The 21,022-nt window shown below is 45.2% G+C and overlaps 1 protein-coding gene across 9 annotated transcripts; it reads left to right on the top strand.

Moving 5' to 3' along the window:
• The first annotated feature begins 910 nt into the window (after window positions 1-910).
• KBTBD11 (kelch repeat and BTB domain containing 11) lies at window positions 911-20,322 on the top strand. Of its 9 annotated transcripts, none has more exons than XM_090136302.1 (2): window positions 911-1,084; window positions 16,642-20,322. In XM_090136302.1, the coding sequence occupies exon 2, from the start codon at window positions 17,145-17,147 to the stop codon at window positions 18,927-18,929; it is 1,785 nt and encodes a 594-aa protein (XP_089992428.1). In that variant the 5' UTR covers window positions 911-1,084; window positions 16,642-17,144; the 3' UTR covers window positions 18,930-20,322. The 9 variants fall into 9 exon arrangements, 7 of the variants coding, with proteins under 7 accessions (XP_089992428.1, XP_089992429.1, XP_089992426.1 ...); XM_090136303.1 differs by having other exon boundaries at window positions 16,638-20,322; XM_090136300.1 differs by lacking the exon at window positions 911-1,084 and adding an exon at window positions 1,099-1,418.
• Window positions 20,323-21,022: the final 700 nt, after the last annotated feature.

Below are 21,022 nucleotides of genomic sequence, written 5' to 3'. Positions count from 1 at the left end.
AGCTGCAGCTTCCTGGGGACAGAATCATAGAATGGTTTGGGTTGGAAGGGTTGTAGCAGAGGCGAAAAGGAGGAGCAAAGGGACACAATGACTGAGGAGACACCCAGCTTTGCTCATCCACTGTAATCATGGAGCAGAAAGATCCCTGGAGGTGTTCAAGAAAAGGTTAGGTGTGGCACTGAGGGACACGGGTTAGTGGGCATGGTGGGGATGGGTAGATGGTTGGACCTGATGATCTTAGTGGTATTTTCCAGCCTCAATGATTCTAGGAGTGTGCAGTTATGATGGTGGTATGGTCAGCACAAGGAGAAACAGAGGGATGGGTTCCTTGAGAGGATAGAAGGGAGCTGCTCTGCTCAGGAAAGGGCCAAGAGCCTCTGGGTGCTATTGAGGAGTCCAACAGGACGCCAGAGCCAGAAGAGGGGGAGATAGAGAAAAGCTGCAGAGAAACAAGGTTTTAGAAAAGCATAATGGGAAAACGATACATTGTGAAAGCAGTGTGAAATATCCCTGTGTTGTTAATGGTGTACAAAGGTTTGGAAACGTGGCATCGGTGTTCAGGAGGCACCGCACACTGTCACAGTGGAAGTCTGTGAGCCGCTGACTCCGTCAAGAGCAGAGCCGGAGCACAGCGTGACAAAAGGGCTCATTTCATTTTCAAGAAACTGGGAAACCTCTCTAATTCTGAGAACCTTGATTAGAACCTCAGCCTTGAAAAGCGTGATAAATTTGCAACCCAGACCCAAACTGCAGCCAAACGGAAACCACCTGGCCCTGGTCCAGCCGTTTCAGCAGGGGCAGGGAAGCTCCCGCCGCCCTATCCGCCCAGAAGCCGAGGGGAGGCTCCCGAGCAGGCTGGCAGACGGGGCCCGGCCCCGCGGCGGGAGCGGCGTTACACGGCGAGCCGCCCGCCGGCCCCGGCCCCTCCTGAGGGCGCCTCAGCCAGGGAGCTCCCCTCAGCGCGGCCAGGTGGGGCGGTCCCCGCCTCCCCGCCCCTCGGGCGGCGCGCTCCCCGGCCGGCAGCGGCGTTGCGGTTCCCGCCTCGGCAGCGGCTCATCTCAGCGCTGCCCGCCGCGCGCAACAGGTCAGCGCCGGGGGAGCCGCTTCCTCCCGCTCCGTGCGTGTGTGCGCGCCGCTGTGCCGGGAAACAAAGGGGCCGAGCGCGGCGCGGCCCCCGGGGCGAGCGCAGCTTCTGCGCGGCGCGGGCTCCCGCGTTCAGCCATTTGCAGCGCCCGGCAGCGCCCCTCCGCCTCTCTCTCTCTCTCCCCCTCCCTCCACCCACCGCGCTCCCCCCGCCGCCGCCGCCGCAAGCTCCGGCGTTCCGCGGAGCTGCTCTGCAACGCCGGGCCCGCGGGTGGGCAGGCGACGGGCATCGCGCCCGGGCCGGGGCTGCCTTGCGGGAGCCGCGCTGCCCGAAGGTAAGCGGAGCGGTGCGCGGTGGCGGCGGCGGCGGCCGGGTCGTTCGGTGTCCCCGGGAGCGGGGAGGGGGCCGGGCAGTACGCGGGTCGCGGCCCCGAGGAGCCGCGGATGGGGCTGCGGCCCCGCGGTAACCGCGTTCGTAGCTGGGATCTGGCGCACCGCGGGGTTTAATCGCGCTGAGCTTTGCCATCCGTCCCCATTAATCCGCCTCGCTGCCCTGCCCGTCTCCCCCCGCCTGTCACGGCGCTGCGCGTTTCTCTCCGCGCTGACTCGCGCTGACCTGCTGGCCGTGCGCCCCGCAGCCGTGTGCGAGATGCGTGCCGGCACCACGGCGGCTGCTTCCCGCTGTAAGTGCTTTACGCCGTGATCCCCCGGCTCGCTGAGAGCTCGTGTGCGGCACTCGGTGTGTGCGTACACACGGCCCCGCAGCAGGGCAGGCTCCGGCAGTGACAAGTGAGTCCCGCCGAATGTCGTTGGTCTGCGGTCAGCAGGATGGTGGTAGGACTGCGCCTTCAGCGCTGCAAAAGCAGCTCCCCGACCCCAGCTTACACGTAGTGCGGAAAATGACAGTCGGTGTTACGTTCTGCAGCCAACTTCTCCAGCTCAGCAAGGGGAAAAGCTCTCTAGAAATACCTTTCTGTGAATCTTTTGGCGCAGCAATTAAACGAAGAATAAAAACGAGAACAGAAAACTAGAAAATGTAGGGCAATAAAAAAATAGAAAAGCAATGAAGAATAGAAAAGCCGTAAAATAGAGCAATCCTTTTAATATGATCTGGGACGCTAAGGAATGGCCTCCATTTTTTTAATGTATTTAACCGCCTGTCTCCCAGGAGCGAATTAAATACTTATACAAAAGTACTGTGTTGCAGTACTCCCTGGTTTACAGCTCTGGCCTGCCACCTTCCCTGCCCATGCTGTATTCCCGGTGCCCATCCCATGCCATATATTCTCTCTGTAATTAGGACGTCTGTTGCATGCAGATCCTCCAGCCATCCAGCACTGATGGCATTGTCTGGTCAGGAACCCATGGAAGTGCTAAAGCCCAGCCCCTTGCTGCCCCAGCACTCCTCAGCCTGTGGGTCCTGTTCCTGGCAGCAGTGGTACCGAACTCAGGATCGCACTTGGAGCTGGGGTTTGCAGCTCTGGGCCTTTGACAGTTATTAGAAAGTTTGAAATCCTTAATAGCTTCCTTCCTTCTTCGCTTACATCACTTTTTTGTGTGTGTAGCAAATAGTCCAAATAGGCGGGCAGAATGATTGTTTGAAACATCAATCAATATTAGATTGCTGTTGTTTGGCAAGCACATTCAATGAAAGCCATTAACTAGCTTTACTATAGTAAAGCAGGATTATAGTATTTAGGGCTAGCCCGGGTTACCTTAGAGACGGCTGTGGTTAGATGACTGAATCCAGATCTTGCCTACTGGGGGCTCAGCATCCTGCAGTATCCTGTTGCAAGAGGATGTTAAGGGCAGCTGGCTGCTAAAGATGGCTGTAATAAAACTTGAAAGAAAGCACTGCAATTTCTTTTAGAGCTGAATTAAACTTGGTGGTGGTGGTGTTCGTTTTGATCCTATGAGATCCTGTGTGGACTTTGCAAGGATTTTCCTGTTGATACTTAGTAAAGTTTTGCAGCACTGCAGTTAGGAAGCTATTTCTTTCCCAAGAACAGAAGCTGAGAAGTTATTTCTTACTACTTTAGGTGCTTAGAAGCACTCATTTTAGATGTTTTTATTGTGTTTGATCTCACTGGCCTTCTTGGGACATGGTGATAGTTAAGCCTGCTGCTTTGCTTTTCGCTGGAGTGGTCATCTGTCATTGTTTCTGTTTTGCTTTTGTTCTGAGTGTTGTTTTGTCAGAGAACAGGTGTGATTTATTTATTTTTATTGAAGAAGAATTACTTTACAGCAGTTCAGAGTTTGACAACCAGCTTAACCTGATCTGTGGCTGAGACATCATAAAATGAGAGAGGACCTTATTCCTTCCCCAGCCTGAGCCGAGAGATCCTGCTTTGTGCCAGCTTCAGAGCATGTGGCAATGCGGTGAATGGATGGAGATTTCACCCCTCTCCTGCAGTGACCTGAGCAGTTTACTGGTGTAGATTTTTGCTTTAGTATTATGATTGGGCTGGTCCTGTGTCTAGCATTTAAATCTGCAAGGCTGGGACCATAAACACTGTGGGTTTTTTTATTAGATGGTGGTGGCAATCCTGTAGTCTTTCTCTGTCCTCCTTGGTTGCTAACCAGCAGTTTTGGCTTTGAAAAATTTGGTCAGTAATCTACTTTTAATACAACTGTGTGTTAATACAAAAAAGTGTTGGCTGCATCCTTTGTTCTGCAGTGCACGTTTCCATCCTTACGCCACGTCAATGAGGAGAACAGGAATTCATGATCAGTTAAGTCAGTTTATTTTATGCAAAACAAGCTGAAAAAAAATCCAGTGGTTTCTCAGATTGTGCACAGCGCATCGGAAGGAAAAGAAAGACGTGTCACAGAAATGCTTTTCAGGTGCAGTGTTTCATGAGCTGCCACTGCTATGCCTCTGGCTCACACAGCCTAGCTGACAGCCTTTGTAAATCCACATGGAAGCACGCCAGAAACTGCAACCTTTCCATACAGATCCACATGAGTTGGACAAGCAGCTTCCATGCTGTAGTCTATCACAACCGGGTTGGCATTAATTAATAGTCCTGAAATTATTTTGCACATCCACATGCACAGAGCGCATACATGCAACAACAAAAGCTGTTTGTTGTTTCTCTGGACACTGACTTCTCCAGGAATATTCTGGGAGCAGAGGGAGCCTCCTGACTGGGTCCCTGCTGCTGGAAAGCTCCCAGATTTTTGGCTCATTTTGGACTATCAACCTGTCAAAGATTGGCAGTGTTGTGTTTTGTTTTTTTTTTTTCTCCCCCTTGGAAACAGTTCTGCTTTTCTCTCTTGTGAGTAAATGGGAAGAACAGGCCCTGAGAGCTGGAGATAAACTCTGCTTTCTGCGACCTATTTTTTAGTGTTGGGTGCTAAGAACCTAACACCAACCCTTTGCTATGGGAATGGCATGCTAACAATAAATGCTCTGATTCACTCAGTCAAAGACAAATCTCGTCATGGGAGAGCTTTCCTCTTAGCCTGTAGTTTTCTTTCATCTCTTCTTCGCTGCACTCCTTCAGTTCCTCAGCTAAATACAAGCTACTGTACACATTTGTATATACAGTGTGGGAAATCCTGATGCTCTTGAAGTTAATAGGAATTTTCCCTTGGTTACAACAGGGGTGGGATTTAATGTGATGTGAGACTCTTCCCTTATCAGAAAGCACAGTGAAACTGAGATAAAGTGGTCAGTGCAGAGACAACATGTTTCTTGTTTAATAACAACTGATATTAGGGTCTCGAAGGACTTCGATTTTCACAGCAAAGCTTTAGAGTAAACATTGTTGGAGACTATTGCTTTGTGAACTTTGGAATTTGCCACACATTGCAGGATGGTTCAAATGTGGTGCTGGAAAAGGACGGCACAGACTGCCCGCATCTGTTCATACAGTGACATTCACAGGTGCTCTTGGTTTGTCAGGATGAGGTCTGTACCATTCTGGTGTTCTACTTTTGTGAGGTATGATCAGAAGGTCTTTGTGATGGGCAACAGAGTTGCAAATGTCTGTCAGACTGGTGGTATCTTAGCCCCATGTCTGGACAGAATCCTTGCCAAGACATTCTGCAGCTTCACAAGGTAATAAATTCTTCTGTTGCAACCCCCAAAACAGGCAACTTTGCAGAGAACAGTGTCTGAAAACCTTGCCATCTGCTTTGAGAAGATGTCATTGATAGGTATCTAAATCTCTGTCTAGTCAGAGGCAACAAAACTTTACATATGAAGCAAATGATCAAAATCTCAGAATGGTCAAGAATCACAAATTGAGATTTATGGATTGTGCTTCTACTCACACCTTCAGAATCCTAACTGTGAAACCAAGCACCTGTCTGCCTCACATTCTGATCTAATGGCATCAGTTCTTACTACAGGTCTGGCCATCTTCAGCTCTGCCCAGGTTGCTGCTTAACAAATGCAAGAGTAACACCGTGGCTGCTGTATCTGATGCAGATTTAACCATGTATATTAACAGGGCTTTATAATATTGTATGCAAAGGAGATGTTTGAATGGTAGGGTAGGCAGCCGTGTTGCAGCCTTCTCCTCTGTGTAAAAAAGACAGAGAGCAGACGTGACAGTCCCAAGATAGCTGTGATCATAATCATCCTTCATGATTATGCTGCCAGTCGGTATGTCTGTTCAGAAGGAGCACGAATCGTTTGGTGAAAATAGAGTGCTGGCATGTCGGCATGTATGAGACTGCAGAAGATGAAAAAGTGAACCCCAAAGTAAAGCATAGCATGTGTATTCCTTAAAGGTATCCACAGTGATCCACTCAACACCTGAATTTCCAGCAAGGTCATTAGCTGAAACAGAGAAGTTCTACGGCTGTGGGATGGATTATTTGAAAAGAAGATTGCTTTGACCTAATTCAACCAGAAGTTGTTGGCTTGGTACAGGAATAAAATTCTTTGGCTTGTACTTGCAGGAATAAATTAGATAACCAGACAGTGCTTTCTGTGCGTTAAATTCAGGCTTATTAACTGTTACCAAATCTGCTATGTTAAATGAAAAAACAAATCTATTTATTGCAAGAAATAGTGAATTACACTAAATTGTAAATGTCAAAGTTGAGAAATCAGTGCAGCCAGAAAGGCTTTGCCTCAACACTCAGTTCAGCTTATGAAGTTCACAGTATGGTAAAAAAGAATGTCATGCATCAAATGCAGGAAGTGTCAGGCTGTGAAAACAAAAGTGTTTTAATAGGAACCTATTGTATTTCTGTGTCAGACTGGACAGAAACTGTTCCCTTCAAGTGATGCAAACGGCATGCATCTCACTGAATTTTCTCTTCTTCCCTTGTTTAATTCCACCTATGACATGGCATAGCCTTGTATTTTGTTGAGCCCTCAGTTTCATTGTTGCTGCAGACATATCCCCATTGCTTGGTGGAGTCATTGCTGATACTGTGTGGGTATTTCTGGCAGGGGAATCTAGCCAGAAGAAGTACCTGCGACTCCAACATGTATTTTTGCTTTCACATCAGCAAAAGTATTTTAAAAACATGACATGAGTTGGGACTGACTGTGTCCCCAGACAGCTCGACTTAGTCCTGCCCCACAGAGTATGATGGGAAGAAAAATGGGAAGTTTCCTTTCATCAGGGAGCACAACCCTATATATATATTTTTTTCTCTCTTTCCATAACATTTTGACTGTTTCTCTGAAAATCTGTAGTATGAAGGAGAGTAGCTTTCCTCTCATAGTACATATCATGATGATTTGGGTGCTCATTTGAGTGGTTTTTTTTAAGCTTGTCAGTTAAGGGAAGGAGAAGCAGTGTCATTTATTGGTATCTTTTAAAATTTTGGACAGAATTCTGGGCTAAGACACCCAAACCAAGAATTAACACTTCTTAGTCGCTTGTGTTAAGCACTTCAGCATCGTAATCGTCAGTATTTCTGCACTGGCTAGTCCTCTATAGCTCTCATGTGCTGCTACTTAAGGATCCCATTGTATTGGCATACATCTATACCCGCATGCTGTGTATCTGTATGCTGCAGATTCCTTTGCAGGAGCTGGATGTGGATGGATCAGCAGTACCGTACAGCTCAGACACACTAAATCCATTTGTCTCTTTCTCTGTGGGAGAACTGGGAGGTGCATCCCACCCACAGATCAGTTCTGTGTAGGAATATGGCCCCAGGCCTGCACCATCTCCCTCTACTTTGGCCTGGTTTCCATGGAATAATAAATAAAAAATGTCAGACTCATGTGTCACCTAATAATTCACGGTTGTAGGTCCAACAGTGTACTATACCAACAGCACTTCAAAGGCAGATGGAAGTCTGTGCAAGCTAAATCTTTCCTTCCTTTCTGATTAGGGAGTATGGGCTGTCATGTTGGACTATATTTTCCTGTCTGATCTGGCTCTTAGGTCTATCTCTGTTGTATTGCCATCTGTATAGAACTGCCTTCAAAGTCAGCCTTTGCCACGCTTCAGAGCTATGGCACATCTCTACATCTTTGAATCCAGTCCACAGGCTGTGTTGTGATAACGTGTACAAAAATCTAGAACTATTTTATGAATTTAACTAGATGTACTGTGACTTTTAGCTGTGGCTAGGGTGGTTCTAAACCTTCAATTGGAAAAAGTATCAGGGTGGAAGTAGCAAGGAAACTACATATGTTGTCAAAAAATGGGAAGGATATCATTCACTGCGTATCTGAAGGATCTCTGCATTTCTAAGTATCGCTTACCTAATTGGCCAAGAAATCAATGAGCCTGTTCAGTCTAAAGGGGAACTTTTTTCCCTTAAGTACCTGACTTAGACTGTGTCTGGAAGAAGTGATTTTATTATAACATTCTCTTGAAGTTTTCCTTTTACTTTCTTTTCATAGGTATAAGCCTGAGAAGAATGGGATATTGTTGGCTGTCCTTTGAAGTATATCATTACTTCTGAAGTTCTTCCTCAAGCATAGTGGTGATAGACTTTGATAGATAGTTGGTGATTTCAGTTCTGTAATGCGTATCCTTTCTGTAATGATATTAAAAGCAAAATCCATTTTTATCTTAAGCAAGGAATTTCATTTCATCCAAATTTATAGGCCCATCTTCTGTGCGTTTGATAGCAAGTGTGTTATAAAAATTCAGTACATTCATTGACATCAAACTGTAACACACAACAAAACCTGAATCTTCTCATATTTCCTGAGATCTGTTTGTAACAATCTGCTGGTTTGCTTGACTTAGCCTTCTGGTGCATATTCTCTCCCTCTTTTGTTAGGATCATCATTACCAAAGTGTTTCCAGAGACTTTGAATGTGTTTTGATTATTTATTTGTTGACAGCACTGTTTAATCTGAAAAACATTTCTGCAATCAGCATTAACCACACTAATACAACAGCTAGGCTTTTAGTCATCACAAGCTGATGCCTTGCTCAATGTCTTTCCGCCTGGTGCACGGCAATTTCCAGAAGTTAAAGTTGGAAAGGATCACTAGATCAGTTAATCTGATAATAGAATCACCAAGGTTGGAGAAGACTTCCAAGATCATCTAGTCCAAACATCCACCTTCCACCAATATTTCCACACTAAACCATGCCCCTTAGTACAACATATTCTTATATCTTGAACGCCTCTGGGGATGGTGACTTGACCACCTCCCTGGGCAGTCCATTCTAGTGCCTGACCACTCTTGTGGAGAAGAATTTGTTCCTAATGTCCAACTTGTACCTCCACTGGCACAACTTGAGGCCACTCCCTCTAGTCCTATCACTGGTTATGCAGGAGAAGAGGCCAACCCCCACCTAGCTACAACCTCCGTTCAGATAGTTGTACAGAGTGATAAGGTCTGCCCGAGCCTCCTCCACATGGAACAATCCCAGTTCCCTCGGCTGCTCCTCATAAGACTTGTGCTCCAGACCCTTCACAGCTTCATTGCCCTTCTCTGAACATGCTCAAGGGCCTCAGTGTCTTTCTTGTAATGAGGGAACACAGTACTCAAGGTGCAGCCTCACCAGAGCTGAGTATAGAGGAGCAGTCACCTCCCTGCTCCTGCTGACAACACTATTTCTTATACAACCAGGATGCCTTTGGCTTTCTTGGCCACCTAGGCACACTGCTGACTCATGTTCAGCTGAGCATCAACCAACAGACCCAAGTTCTTTCTTCCACACAGTCTTCCATCCACTCTAACCCAAGCCTGTAGCATTGCTTGGGGTTGTTGTGATCAAAGTGCAGGATCTGGCACTTGGCTTTGTTGAACTTCATCCCATTGGCCTCAACCCATCAATTCAGCCTGTTTGGATCCCTCTGTAGAGCCTTCCTACCCTTAGGCAGATCCACACTTCCTCCCAACTTGGTGTCATCTACAGACTTGCCAAAGGTGCCCTCAATCCCCTCGTCCAGGTCATCAGTAAGGATACCGAACAGGACAGGCCCCAAATGCCAACCCTTGAGGAGCACCACTTCTGACTGGTTTCCATCTGGATTTAACTCCATTCATCACCACTCTCTGAATCTAGCCATCCATCTAGTACTTTACTCAGTGGAGAGTGTACCTGTCCAAGACACGGGATGCCACCTTCTACTGGACAATACAGTGGGACACAGTGTCAAAGGCTTTGCTGAAGTCTAGGTAAGCTTTGTCAACAGCCTTTCCCTCATCTATCAGGAGTGTCTCTCAGTCATAGAAGGAGATCAGGTTGGTCAAGCAGGACCTGACTTTCATGAACCTGTGCCATCTGGGCCTGATCCTTTGGTTGTCCTGCACATGTTGTGTGGTCTTTCTCAAGGTGGTCCTGTCAAACTTAATCCTTCCTGTGCCCCAAAGTACCTTCCAGTGAGGCTCTTGATTGTAGAACTCCTAGAGGTAAAGAACCTAGCAGTTCTCATCTTTTGTTTCAGACATCAATAGCACTGGAATGAATCACAGAATCACAGAAACACCAAGGTTGGAAAAGACCTACAAGATCATCTAGTCCAACCACCTATCACCAATAGTTCTCACTAAACCATATCCCTCAACACAAAATCCAAACGTTCCTTGAACACCTCCAGGGTTGGTGACTCCACCACCTCCCTGGGCAGCCCATTCTAGTGCCTGACCACTCTTTCAGAGAAGTAGTATTTTCTAACATCCGGCCTAAATCTCCCCTTCGCAGCTTGAAGCCATTCCCTCTAGTCCTATCACCAGTTACACAAGAGAAGAGGCCGACCCCCAGCTCACTACAACCTCCCTTCAGGTAGTTACAGAGAGCAATAAGGTCTCCCCTGAGCCTCCTCTTCTCCAGACTGAACAATCCCAGCTCCTTCAGCCCCTCCTCATAAGGCCTGTGCTCCAGACTCCTCACCAGCTTTGTTGCCCTTCTTTGAACACGCTCCAGGGCCTCAATGTCTTTCTTGCAGCAAGGAGCCCAAAACTCCTCACAGTACTCGAGGTGCGGCCTCACCAGAGCTGAGTACAGGGAGACAATCTCTTCCCTGTTCCTGCTGGCAACACTGTTTTTGATACAAGCCAGGATGCCATTGGCCTTCTTGGCCACCTGGGCACACTGCTGGCTCATGTTCAGCCAGGCATCAGTCAATACCCCCAGGTCCATTTCCTCTACTCAGTCTTCCAGCCACACTCCCCTAAGCCTGTAGCATTGCCTGGGGTTGTGGCCAAAGTGCAGGACCCGGCATTTGGCCTTGTTGAAAATGAGGATCTTCCTGTATCAGATCAAATGTCCAGCATCCAGCCTCTCACATGTACCATAATCTAGTATTAAAAGAAATGTGCAACAAGGTAAAAATATGTATTTCCTCACATAAAACTAATTTATCTTTGAATACTCACTTTTCAGCTCAGCATATTCCTAAAGTCATTACAGTTTTAGTGTTTAGCATGTGTATTCATTAAACTCTTCAGTTAATACTTTCCCTTCCATAAGCCTGTTCTTCATTCTCCCTATTGATTCATGCAAACTTTCAGCATTCACAATATGCTTTGGCAGTCATTTTTTAAAAATTTTCCTTAGTAGTAGAAATGTTTTGTTTAAGCTTCCACCCATTGGTTTGTTTAGGCCTTTCTCCACAAGCACCATCCATATGCAGACTGTTCATGCATCCATACTTGTGCACAGTCATTGAGTCACAAAACAAACATTCCAAGCCCTGAAGAAGTGTGTGCACTTCATTTCTCAGCTTACACTACCTGTTCTCCCAGCTGCTGGCACGAGCTTCCTGCTCTCTGAGGCATGGAAGTGTGCCTGCGAGGTGCCAAAGGAAGGCACACTCAGTGAGGAGTTGGAGTAACCAAGAGTCTGGCTGCAGAGCCCTGCTCTGTCTCTCTCTGAACAGTTTTCTACAGTTCTTAAGTTATTCGGTACTATCTATAATATCTATGCTCCTTCCAAGATGTAGGTCCTGCATATCCATCCATCCATCCATCCATCCATCCATCCATCCATCCATCCATCCATCCATCTTCACTGTAAACTGACTAATGCTGTAGATGCAGACATATCTTTCTCCCTTCTGTTGCTCCTTATTTCCCAGTGTACCCAGTTCATGGACTGCGTTTGTCTTTTTAGCTGTAGCTCTACACTGGTGGGTTGTGTACAGCTTTTCATTTAATGTGGTGTTAGCCTCTGTCCCGATACGATTGGGTATACAATTGTATCAGCATCAGTTACGAGGGTAACCAAACTTTAGTTTGTCATAGACATGACTACAGGCTCTCACCTTGTATCTCAATAGTAATTACAAGGCTATTTCTAGAACTAGAGGGGATTCTCTGTTGCCATACCATTACTTCTGTAGTGCATTGGTGACAAAGACATCAGCCCCAGAGCTTTCCCCAGAGGTATTGTAACCCTGCAAAACCCTGCTTCTGACCCCCTTTTTTGTTAGACTTTTTTTCTTCTAACAGATCATTACTTGCACTTAGAGATGAGTTGCACTTAACCTTTCCTAGTTTTGGATTTTGTGGGAGTGTTATTTCCTTTTTGGTGTGAGAACTCCAGAGAGACACCACTCCTCCTTAACTACTTCTGAAGAGTCTAAACTGGAACTAGAAAATGTTGCTCTCCACAGATATCACTGTTAAGAAAGCTGTTCTGTGGTCATGATGACTCTTCAAAACTTGTGTATTTTTAGTTTGACTTGCTAGCTAGAGTATCTGTTTCATCAGGATTTTGATAACATTTTTATTATGACTGATTTCCTCTCCCCTAACCCTGCCGGATGCACTCATACCCTTTCTTATCCCCCGAGTTCCTGATGAGGAACTGCTACCCACATGTTTCTTGTGTGGTCTGTAGTCGTAAGCTGCATTTCTTAGATGTTTGTTTTTCATCTTGGTTGTATGAAAATGTTGCAGTTAAGAGATAAAAAGATGCATACCTCCAGTGCATACTGGGAGAAAATTAAAGCACCTTGAGAGATTACAAGGAGGATGCATATGCAACTTGAGTGTGCATACATTGAAGGCATACAGTCAGTAGGCAGGCTAAGACACTGGGAATGTATTGCTCCATTTTGAGCAGTCCAAATTTTAAACATGGAAAAAAATCCACACATATTCTGCAGTTTTCTTGGTGAGCCTTTGAAAGACTTTTATTTTCTTAACTAGTAGGAAATTAAGCAAGTGGTTGAGGTCTAGAGTTTAAATCTGTGATAGGATGCAAGATTTCAGGTGCCACAAACAGCCACTTTTGGAGAAGTGGTAACTCTACTTTCCAGATGTTTTCTCCAGTTAGGAAAAACCTTTTATTTTTCTGAGATTTCACAGACCTGCTCAGTGAGCAGGAGTGTAACAGACTTGTTTTTATAAAGGAGAAAACCTCTTTGCACTCAACTCCAGAAGATTTTGCCTTCTCCACGACTGAGCTGGTTGTTCTCAGTCTGCACTACAGTACTGGCCAGTTCTACTTTTAACAGCCTTCTTTCCGTTTTTAAAATAAACACAAGAGATGTTTTCTCTCTTTTGATGATTGTGGCTCTTTGGACTCCTTAATCGTCTCAATCAGATGACTCCTCTATCCTGAGGGAATTCTCCACTAGGGTAAGATTTGGCAGAACAAGTTTTTACAAAAGCATTTCCTGGACTAAGGTGGAGCTGAATGGCATTCTGTCAGATCTGAACTGGTCTGTGGTCTCTCAGGGAGGATAGCCTGTTAATGTAAATTAGAGTTGTTTATGATAGGGAAAGCTCTACTTTAATTTACCCTGGGACTGAGTCAGAATAGTTTCCATTTGTGAACCAGTGAGCAATAACCCAATTCCTCCCACGTGCACATAGTCCCCAGAGAAAGTGGGTCTTCCTAGGGGACAGGGTTTATGTCAGAGGTTATTGGCACTGGTCAAAAAAAGAGAAATAAATAGAGAGAGAACAAGGCAAAACAGGTATTTAATTTGATTTTATCAGAAGAGCTGCCAAATGAATGCTGTGCCAGGAAACTTTACCTGCAGCTCTTCATTACTGTTCCTCTGTCAGGAAAAAACTGTGCCTTCTTATCTGTTCTGTTAACTTGAGCAAAGTCTCTTAGCATCTGAGGCTGGGGGCATGCATCCAGGATATTGCAAGCATGTCACTGCCAAGTCTGTAAATACAGTTCGTGTTTGTTGGCAGTTCCTCTGTCCATTAACATTACATCATCTCTAGACCAAGCCCATTATAGTGAAAACAGTTTCAGTCTATGTAATTTAGCTTCTGACTTAAAAGACCCCAGTATAAAAAGTGACATCAGTCCATGAATGCTATGTACTCTAGACAGCTTGCATCTTTTTCCAGTACTTACCCAGCTTGCCAGTTTTAAAAGCCATATTGATTTTAAGCCAAACTGTATCATCAGGAGCTCCGATCTATTAGAATCAGTAAGTTTATCATGTATCTTCCATGACTGTAAGTTTTGAACGCTCTGTTGGCAAAAGAGCAATACAACTTTTTGATCATTGTATATAAGTTAAAAAAAAAAAAAAGAGAGAAAAAAAACCACCAAACCAGGAATTCAGTATTGTATTTCCATCTGCCCCTTCCAGCTTCTTCCTGTTTTACAATAAATTTGTTGCCTTTTAACTGAGGATCAGTTGTGTTGCTCATGAGTGGGAAGGTTCTGCAGCTTCTGTGAATTGTTTTTTCAGCTTTATCTTTGTGTAATCCCTATGCTTTGTTTGCAGCTAGATAAAGGTGCTAAGATTTCTTGAGCAGTCTTCGGTTTGCGAGTTGCAAATTCCTCCAAACCTTCTTTCAGTTTTTCTAGGTCTTCAGCTTCCCTGCAGAGTTCTTTGTTGCCTAAATTGCATGTGATTCTTTGATTCGAATCCTCATTATGCTCGGCATGAATTTCTGCATATTTCTGGTAGTTAGCTATAAATATACCAGAAGACAATTTTGTACAGAATTCCTCTGCTTGCTATTAGCAAGCTGTACCATCAGCCCTTCTTCCTCAAAGTGATTGCTCAAGAGGATGTTAACGCGGGTGTTGATAGGACTGTGGTGGGTGGCAGCTCTTTCTCAACAATGTTTTAGTTACAAGGCAAATTTCTAACCAGGTAGGTATCTGTATAGGGGAAAAGGTCTGATTATTGTGCTTGAGGAGGATCTCACCCCTTTTGTTTTTACTGCCTGAGAATTTTGAGAAGATCACTTTTTCTAGATGCCATTTTTGACAACTTCAAATGTTCCTATTGGTGATTTTCCTTTGAGATATGATGCAGGTAATACATTTCATCATACACAGATAACCCTGGTGTGGCAGTTTCCTGCTTTTGACTTTTCTCATCTGGTTGCTCCCATTTTAATGTTGGTAGTATTCTCTTTCATTCATCTTTTATTGTTTCACTTGCAAAATCAAGAAGTAGGCTGAGAGGTTGAAGCTACATGTAGAAGGAGAATGGAAACCCTAAGGAGAAGGTAGGAGAGGTAGTCAAAGAAGTGAGCTATCTAGATCTACAAAAAATCATGATGTTGACAGCAATGGGGAAAAGCATATTTGTACCCTTCAAATGTTCATGACAAGGACGTCTGTCTTTCCAAGAACTGTATTGAGATACGAGTAGAATATCAGCCCCTGGAAGAGGAGGCAGGCACAATATGTTTCAATTACTTACTTACATTACATTGATATTATCGTGGTAGCAATTTTCTTTAAATAACAGTACATTACAGCTTGGCATCCTAGATGTTTTTTAAACCATCTCCATTTGACATTTGTCATTTTGCAGGTGTCACTTACAGAAGCTATTCAGCTATTCTTGGTCGAAGCTGATCATTGGCACTATGGAGTGCCTGGATCAGAAAATGGATTAATCTTAATACCTACAGTATAATAAAATAAAAAGTGGTTGGATAGTGAATTCAGTACTGTGAAGATTCACTGAAAAATAAAATTACATCAACAGGGATGCTGCCCAGTTTAGAGTTATTAATGAAGCAATTTGTCTTACACACCAAGCGTATATGGAGAACACTTTATTCCTCTTCATCCAGGTAATGCTACAGCAGACAAGTCAGTAAAGCCTAACCTGCCAAGTTAGGTTCTGGCCCTTGGGGAGCTTGCCACTAAGTCTATTCAGAGTTCATAAAATTTCATATAATGATCTTAAGTGTTAGATTTTAAAATACCTAAATGCAAAAATGGTTGTGAAATCTATCTTCTCTAGTAAGGAGTTCTCAAATGCTTTTTAAGCCTTGTAACAGTCTGAAAGGCTCAAAAAGCCAGAAATCAAACCACAGTATTGATTTGTCCTCTAATTGAATGTTCTCAAATGTAATAGTAAGCCCTTTGTAGGGCAAATGCACAAGACAAGTACGTAGGAGAAGGCTGATCTAATGTGCAAGCATAGGTGTCTGGATCTCACATCCGTGTCAGAGGTTTCCAGACAATGTCATCTACCAATTATATTTTCATGAAAAAGTCTCCAAAAGTTGGACGCACCCAACAGTAGATTAATGGGATAAATAAGTAATCTATACTGAAATTGCAAGCTATAATTTGCATAGAAAGGATTTAATCTCCTTTCAAATAGAACCTGGTCTATAGATCCTTGTTGTATGAAATCAAGTATTTTTGGACAATTTTTGTATATTGTTTATCACAACTAAAGCAAATGCAGGAAATTCATAAACAAACAAGGCAAACTTTTTTTTTTTTGGTGGAATTCTGAAAACTACTTTTCTGAAATGAAGATAGAACTCATTAGTAATTAGGCTGACAGGGACTAACCTACTCAGAACCATGCTTTACAGCCTGACATTTTCTCATTAAGAAAAGTCATGTTCTAATTATCTATTGTGATTTTTACTCTTTTCTGCTTTTTGTTAGCAGAAATCTTGAATCCTGAACCAGGCCTATGAAGTTTGATTGCATCTAGCTCATGCACTGTTGCTGTGTCTGCTGTTATATATATGTCAGATTGCTTTTGTCATAAGAAAATAATCTCTTTGGGTTGTTCTGTAAACAACAAAAGTTGTTGAGTTCTATTAGCATAATTCTGTAGGGTAACTAACTGTAGGGTGCTATTGATGTTCTTTTAAAGGAAATATAACCTTAGCAGTCTTGAACTTATGAGTGAACTGAGACTAAAACTATTTTAAAGCTGATCAATTTTTCTTTCTTTTTTTTCTTTTTTTTTTTTTTTTTAAGACAGGAGGAATGCATATGAGGAGCGGTGATATGAAGAAACCTTCTTGAAGTTCATGTAGAAGAAACCTTGGCTTGTAGGAAATCTTCTAGAACAGATTGCAACCATTGTCTTCCCCTGAAGTAGCTGTACAAGATGAACAGTCTGTGATAATACTCCTAACTATCTGACTTGAAAGGACATGTTTTCGGGTTGCTCAGCATGGTGTGGGGACCAGTTCCCATGAAAGGATGCTGCACATGAAAACTGTTTAAAATTTTCATATAATAACAGAAATAACAGAAGTGCTTTGCAGGCGATTGAGGTGTGCTATTCATAAAGAGAAGACATTCAGGTTTTCATGGGCAGTGTCTGACTGAGGAGTAGCCATTGCTGGCCGGGCCACAGAAGCTCAAGACTCTCTGATGTCCCCCAGCAGGTGATGGGCATTCCAGTGCGACCAAGGCCTGTCCAGAGCAGAGCTGTGCAGCACCAGAGCAGCTAGCGTGGCTGTGGCGGAGTGTGGCTCCATGGAGGGCAGCGGCACAGTGGAGGAGGAGGAGAGTGGGGCTGGGTCTGGAGCCCCACCACTCACCCTGTCCTCCCCCTGCAGCTTCAGCTCTTCTCTGTGCTTCAGCTCTGCCACCTCTGAGCAGGGAGCCCCGTCACCATCCTCTACCGGCAGTCATGTGGTGGAAAGCCAGTGGGAGCTCAACAGCGTGGCCTCTGAGTCGGAGGAGGAGGAGGCGAGTGCACGGGAGCCACCAGCTGGCACACAGCCTTCAGGGCGGCCAGCCGAGGAGCCCGACCTTGTGATTGAGGTATCAGGGCAGCGCATCCGGGCACACAAGTCAGTGCTGGCGGCCAAGAGCGATTACTTCCGAGCCCGCGCCTCACGAGACATCCTGCGGGTGAAGGGGGTGAGCTACGGGGCGCTGAGGCTACTCATTGACTATGTCTACACAGCCCGCATGGGTGAGGTGCGGCACGACAACCTGGCCGAGGTAGTGAGTGGTGCCCGTGTCCTCCAGATGCCCTGCGCCTTGCACTGTGCTGCCGAGGCCATGCGCGCCCAGCTGCGCCTTGACAACTGCTATCAGCTCCTCTGCCTGGCCAAGAAGCAACGACTGGCGGAGCTGCGGGAGGCCGCCTACCGCTTCATGAGTGACCACTATCTGGAGGTGCTGCGTGAGCCAGGCGTCTATGGCCGTCTCAGTGGGGCAGAGAGGGACCTTATTCTGCAGCGGCGCCTGGAGGCTGGCCGGCGCTGCCTATTGGTGGCTGAAGTCAGTGATGCTTTCGAGCGGCCTGGTGGTGGCAGCCGTCCACAGAGCCGTGAGAGCAGCCGCCCGCAGAGCCCCTCTTCTGTGATGTCTTTAGAGGAGAGCGGCTCCCTCATCCATTGCTACCATGAGGCCAGCCATGAGTGGAGGGTGCTGACGCGTCTGCCTGAGGAGGCCAATGCCAAGGGCTGCGCCATGTGTGTCCTCCACAACTACCTCTTCCTGGCAGGGGGCATTGTTGCAGGGCCAGCGGGCAGCGAGCCACGGGCTCGCCTCTCTGACAAAGTCTTCTGCTACAACCCCCTCACTGACACATGGAGCCAGGTACGCCCACTGGCACAGCCTCGCTCACAGCTGAAGCTGCTGGCTCTGGATGGCTACCTCTACGCTGTGGGGGGTGAGTGCCTCTTCACCGTGGAGAAGTATGACCCACGGGCTGATCGCTGGAGCCCTGTTGCGCCACTGCCCAAAGGAGCCTTCGCTGTTGCTCATGAGGCCACCACTTGCAATGGGGAGATCTATGTCTCGGGAGGATCCCTTTTCTACCGACTGCTCAAGTATGACCCCAAGCGTGATGAGTGGCAGGAGTGTCCTTACAACAGCAGCCGTCGGCGCTCCGCCGACATGGTGGCCTTCAAGAACTTCATCTATCGCTTTGACGTGAGCAGTGGCCGTGGTGGAGAGCAGGGTCCAGGTGGTGGGACTGGCGGTGGTGTTGAAGTTTTTCGATACAACACAGTGGCCAAGCGCTGGAGCCAGTGTGCCAGCTTGCGGCCCAGCAGTGGCCCCGTCCAGCCCTTCCGTTGTGCTGCCTTGGGTAACACCATCTACTGTGTCAACCGGACTGGCACTCTCCGCTTCAACTTAGCCCAGGATGGTGAGGTGGAAGCGGATGGTGGGCTCAAGGGTACCTTTGATGGTGAGCTTCTCAAAGCTCCATTTGATGCTAAGGGCCTCCTCCTACCCTTTGTGCTTACTCTTCCGGAGAAGCTGGAGAAAGCTGGGGACCAAGAGGGTTCCCTCTCGCTGTGAGTGGCCAGTCTCGCTCTGGCCCGCCGGTCAGAGGGCTAGATTACTGCTTTTGGGGAACACGCAAATTCACTCCCACAGAAGGGACTCTCTCCAACATGTCTGCAGAGAGAAGGGGCTCTCCCCCTTCCCCTCCCAAGGTTTTGGTCTGGAAGTGCTTGGTTGTCACTTGGGTAACTCCTACTGTGTTGCCTTGCTTTGTGTGAAAAGCTGAGCAAACCAGAGGAGAAGCTGCTATAAAAAGATAATCTCTGGATTATGTTTGTGTCAGTTCCTGACACTTTTTTGCACCTGGAGTTCTAAAAATTCCTGACAACAGTGTCATAATGAAATGTTCTGGTTAGTATTGGTTGTGTGTATGCATGTAGTTGTGATCTGGGCTGGAGCCTCTTCTGCCACCTGTTTTCTTTTTTATCCTGGATGATTCCAGGGGATAAGCACTGCTGGCAACATTGCTTAACTGTATTTGTTCTTATGTCAAATCAACTGTTTCCTCTGCTAGAAAAGTATAGGAAGATCATCTCAATCACAGCGTCTCGGTGCAATAGATTGCTAGATTGTTTTAGGAAGACATGGCACTGTGTGGTCCCAGGAATTTCAACCGTGATGATGTAACAGATACCAGACTTAAAGCTTTAAGCAACACAAATGTGTGCCGCATGTTCATATTTGGAATATACAAAAAAAAAAAAAAAAAGGAAGTTGTTTAAAATGTGGCGTGTCATGGCAGATATGAAATGTTGATATGTTCTTTATTTGAAAAAGGCAATGGTTTCTGTATAAAAAGACATTGTTTTATTACTTTTTTATCAGAGATTTTAAATTATAACAAAAGTGGACCGAAGCTGTTTGGACTATGGCAGATTTACATGACCATATAGACCACTAGAGCTGTGGGAAATGTTTTGTACTTCAACTACTCTTTAATTAACTGCAGGTCGAGGAAAATTAATCTAAACCAAATGTAAATTCTTTGAAACTGTCTGTAGACAGCTTAAATGTTTCATTGTATGTTCAGTACCCTGTGGCAAGAGGCTTTTCCAACTTAATGCAAGACCATCAAAGGAGGACATGGTAAACAGGAATGTGCTACACATGTTGATTTTATTGTGCACTAGCGTGATGTTATTTCCCTATCTTTGGATTGAAAGACTGCTTTATTTATTTTGATTGATTGCTGTAGTCAATAAGCCCTTGTCAACTGTAGTACATGCTGATGGCCTATGCTGTCATTGGGATTCCAAACCACTCAGGTGCTGTTTGTGGAGCAGCATCCTAACGAGACACAACCCCAGAGAAATTCTTCTTGCCTGTGCAAAGTCGGAGCATACTTTTTTTGTTGTGTTACTTGGAACTGGAAAAGCATAAACTGTCTACACAGACAAACTATACTGAAAAGGGCACTTGCATTTATTTTAAAAACTTTATATATGTATATATATATAAAGTCAATAGACAGACAAGGCAAATGTTTTAGCTTTACTGTAAACCACTGAAACCTTTTCTGAAAAATAGAACCAGTGTTTTTACTATAGTGATTCAGCCTGGAATTGGCATGGACTATGGAGGGGAATTGTTTATATTCAAAGTTCTAGTATAGATTCATATTTTAGAAATAAATAGGGACCTTACATCAAAGAGCAGCAGATCTTTTTATGTTTTATTAAGATGTTTCCATTAGCAGAACATTAGCATTCTTATGTTATGGCTAGTTCCAAAGGGAGGCAGCAGGTTCTGTCCTAAGAGACGCCGTCTTCACAGAAGACGGTAGTGAAGTTTATAGATATTTTTTTTCTTTTTCTTCCCAGTTTTTTTTTCTTCCTGTTTTTTTTTTTTTTTTTTTCTTTTTTCTTTTTTTTTACTTTGCTATCTGTCCTGCATTTTAATACAGCTGATCTGATTTGCTATCTTTAGAAAACAGTGGTTTGGTTCTTAGCCAAGCGAGCCCATTCCCAGTGAGCTCATTAAAGCATCTCCCAGGTGGGAGCTGCACTCTGATGCTTATCTTAGCCTCACTGCAGGACGGTGCAGTGGAATTAGTGCCACAGATGGCGTATTTGTTAGTGATTAACAAAGAAACTGTTTGTTGTTGTTTT

This window comes from Phasianus colchicus, chromosome 2 (assembly GCF_987193195.1).
Source record: "Phasianus colchicus chromosome 2, bPhaCol1.hap1.1, whole genome shotgun sequence".
Classification (NCBI taxonomy): domain Eukaryota; kingdom Metazoa; phylum Chordata; class Aves; order Galliformes; family Phasianidae; genus Phasianus; species Phasianus colchicus.
Note: the sequence above shows the minus strand (reverse complement) of the source record. Positions and strands in the feature narration are given on the sequence as shown.

Bases quoted from the DNA above. Each gene is read 5' to 3' on its own strand.
- KBTBD11 (XM_090136302.1), top strand. From the start codon at position 17,145: ATGGAGGGCAGCGGCACAGTGGAGGAGGAGGAGAGTGGGGCTGGGTCT.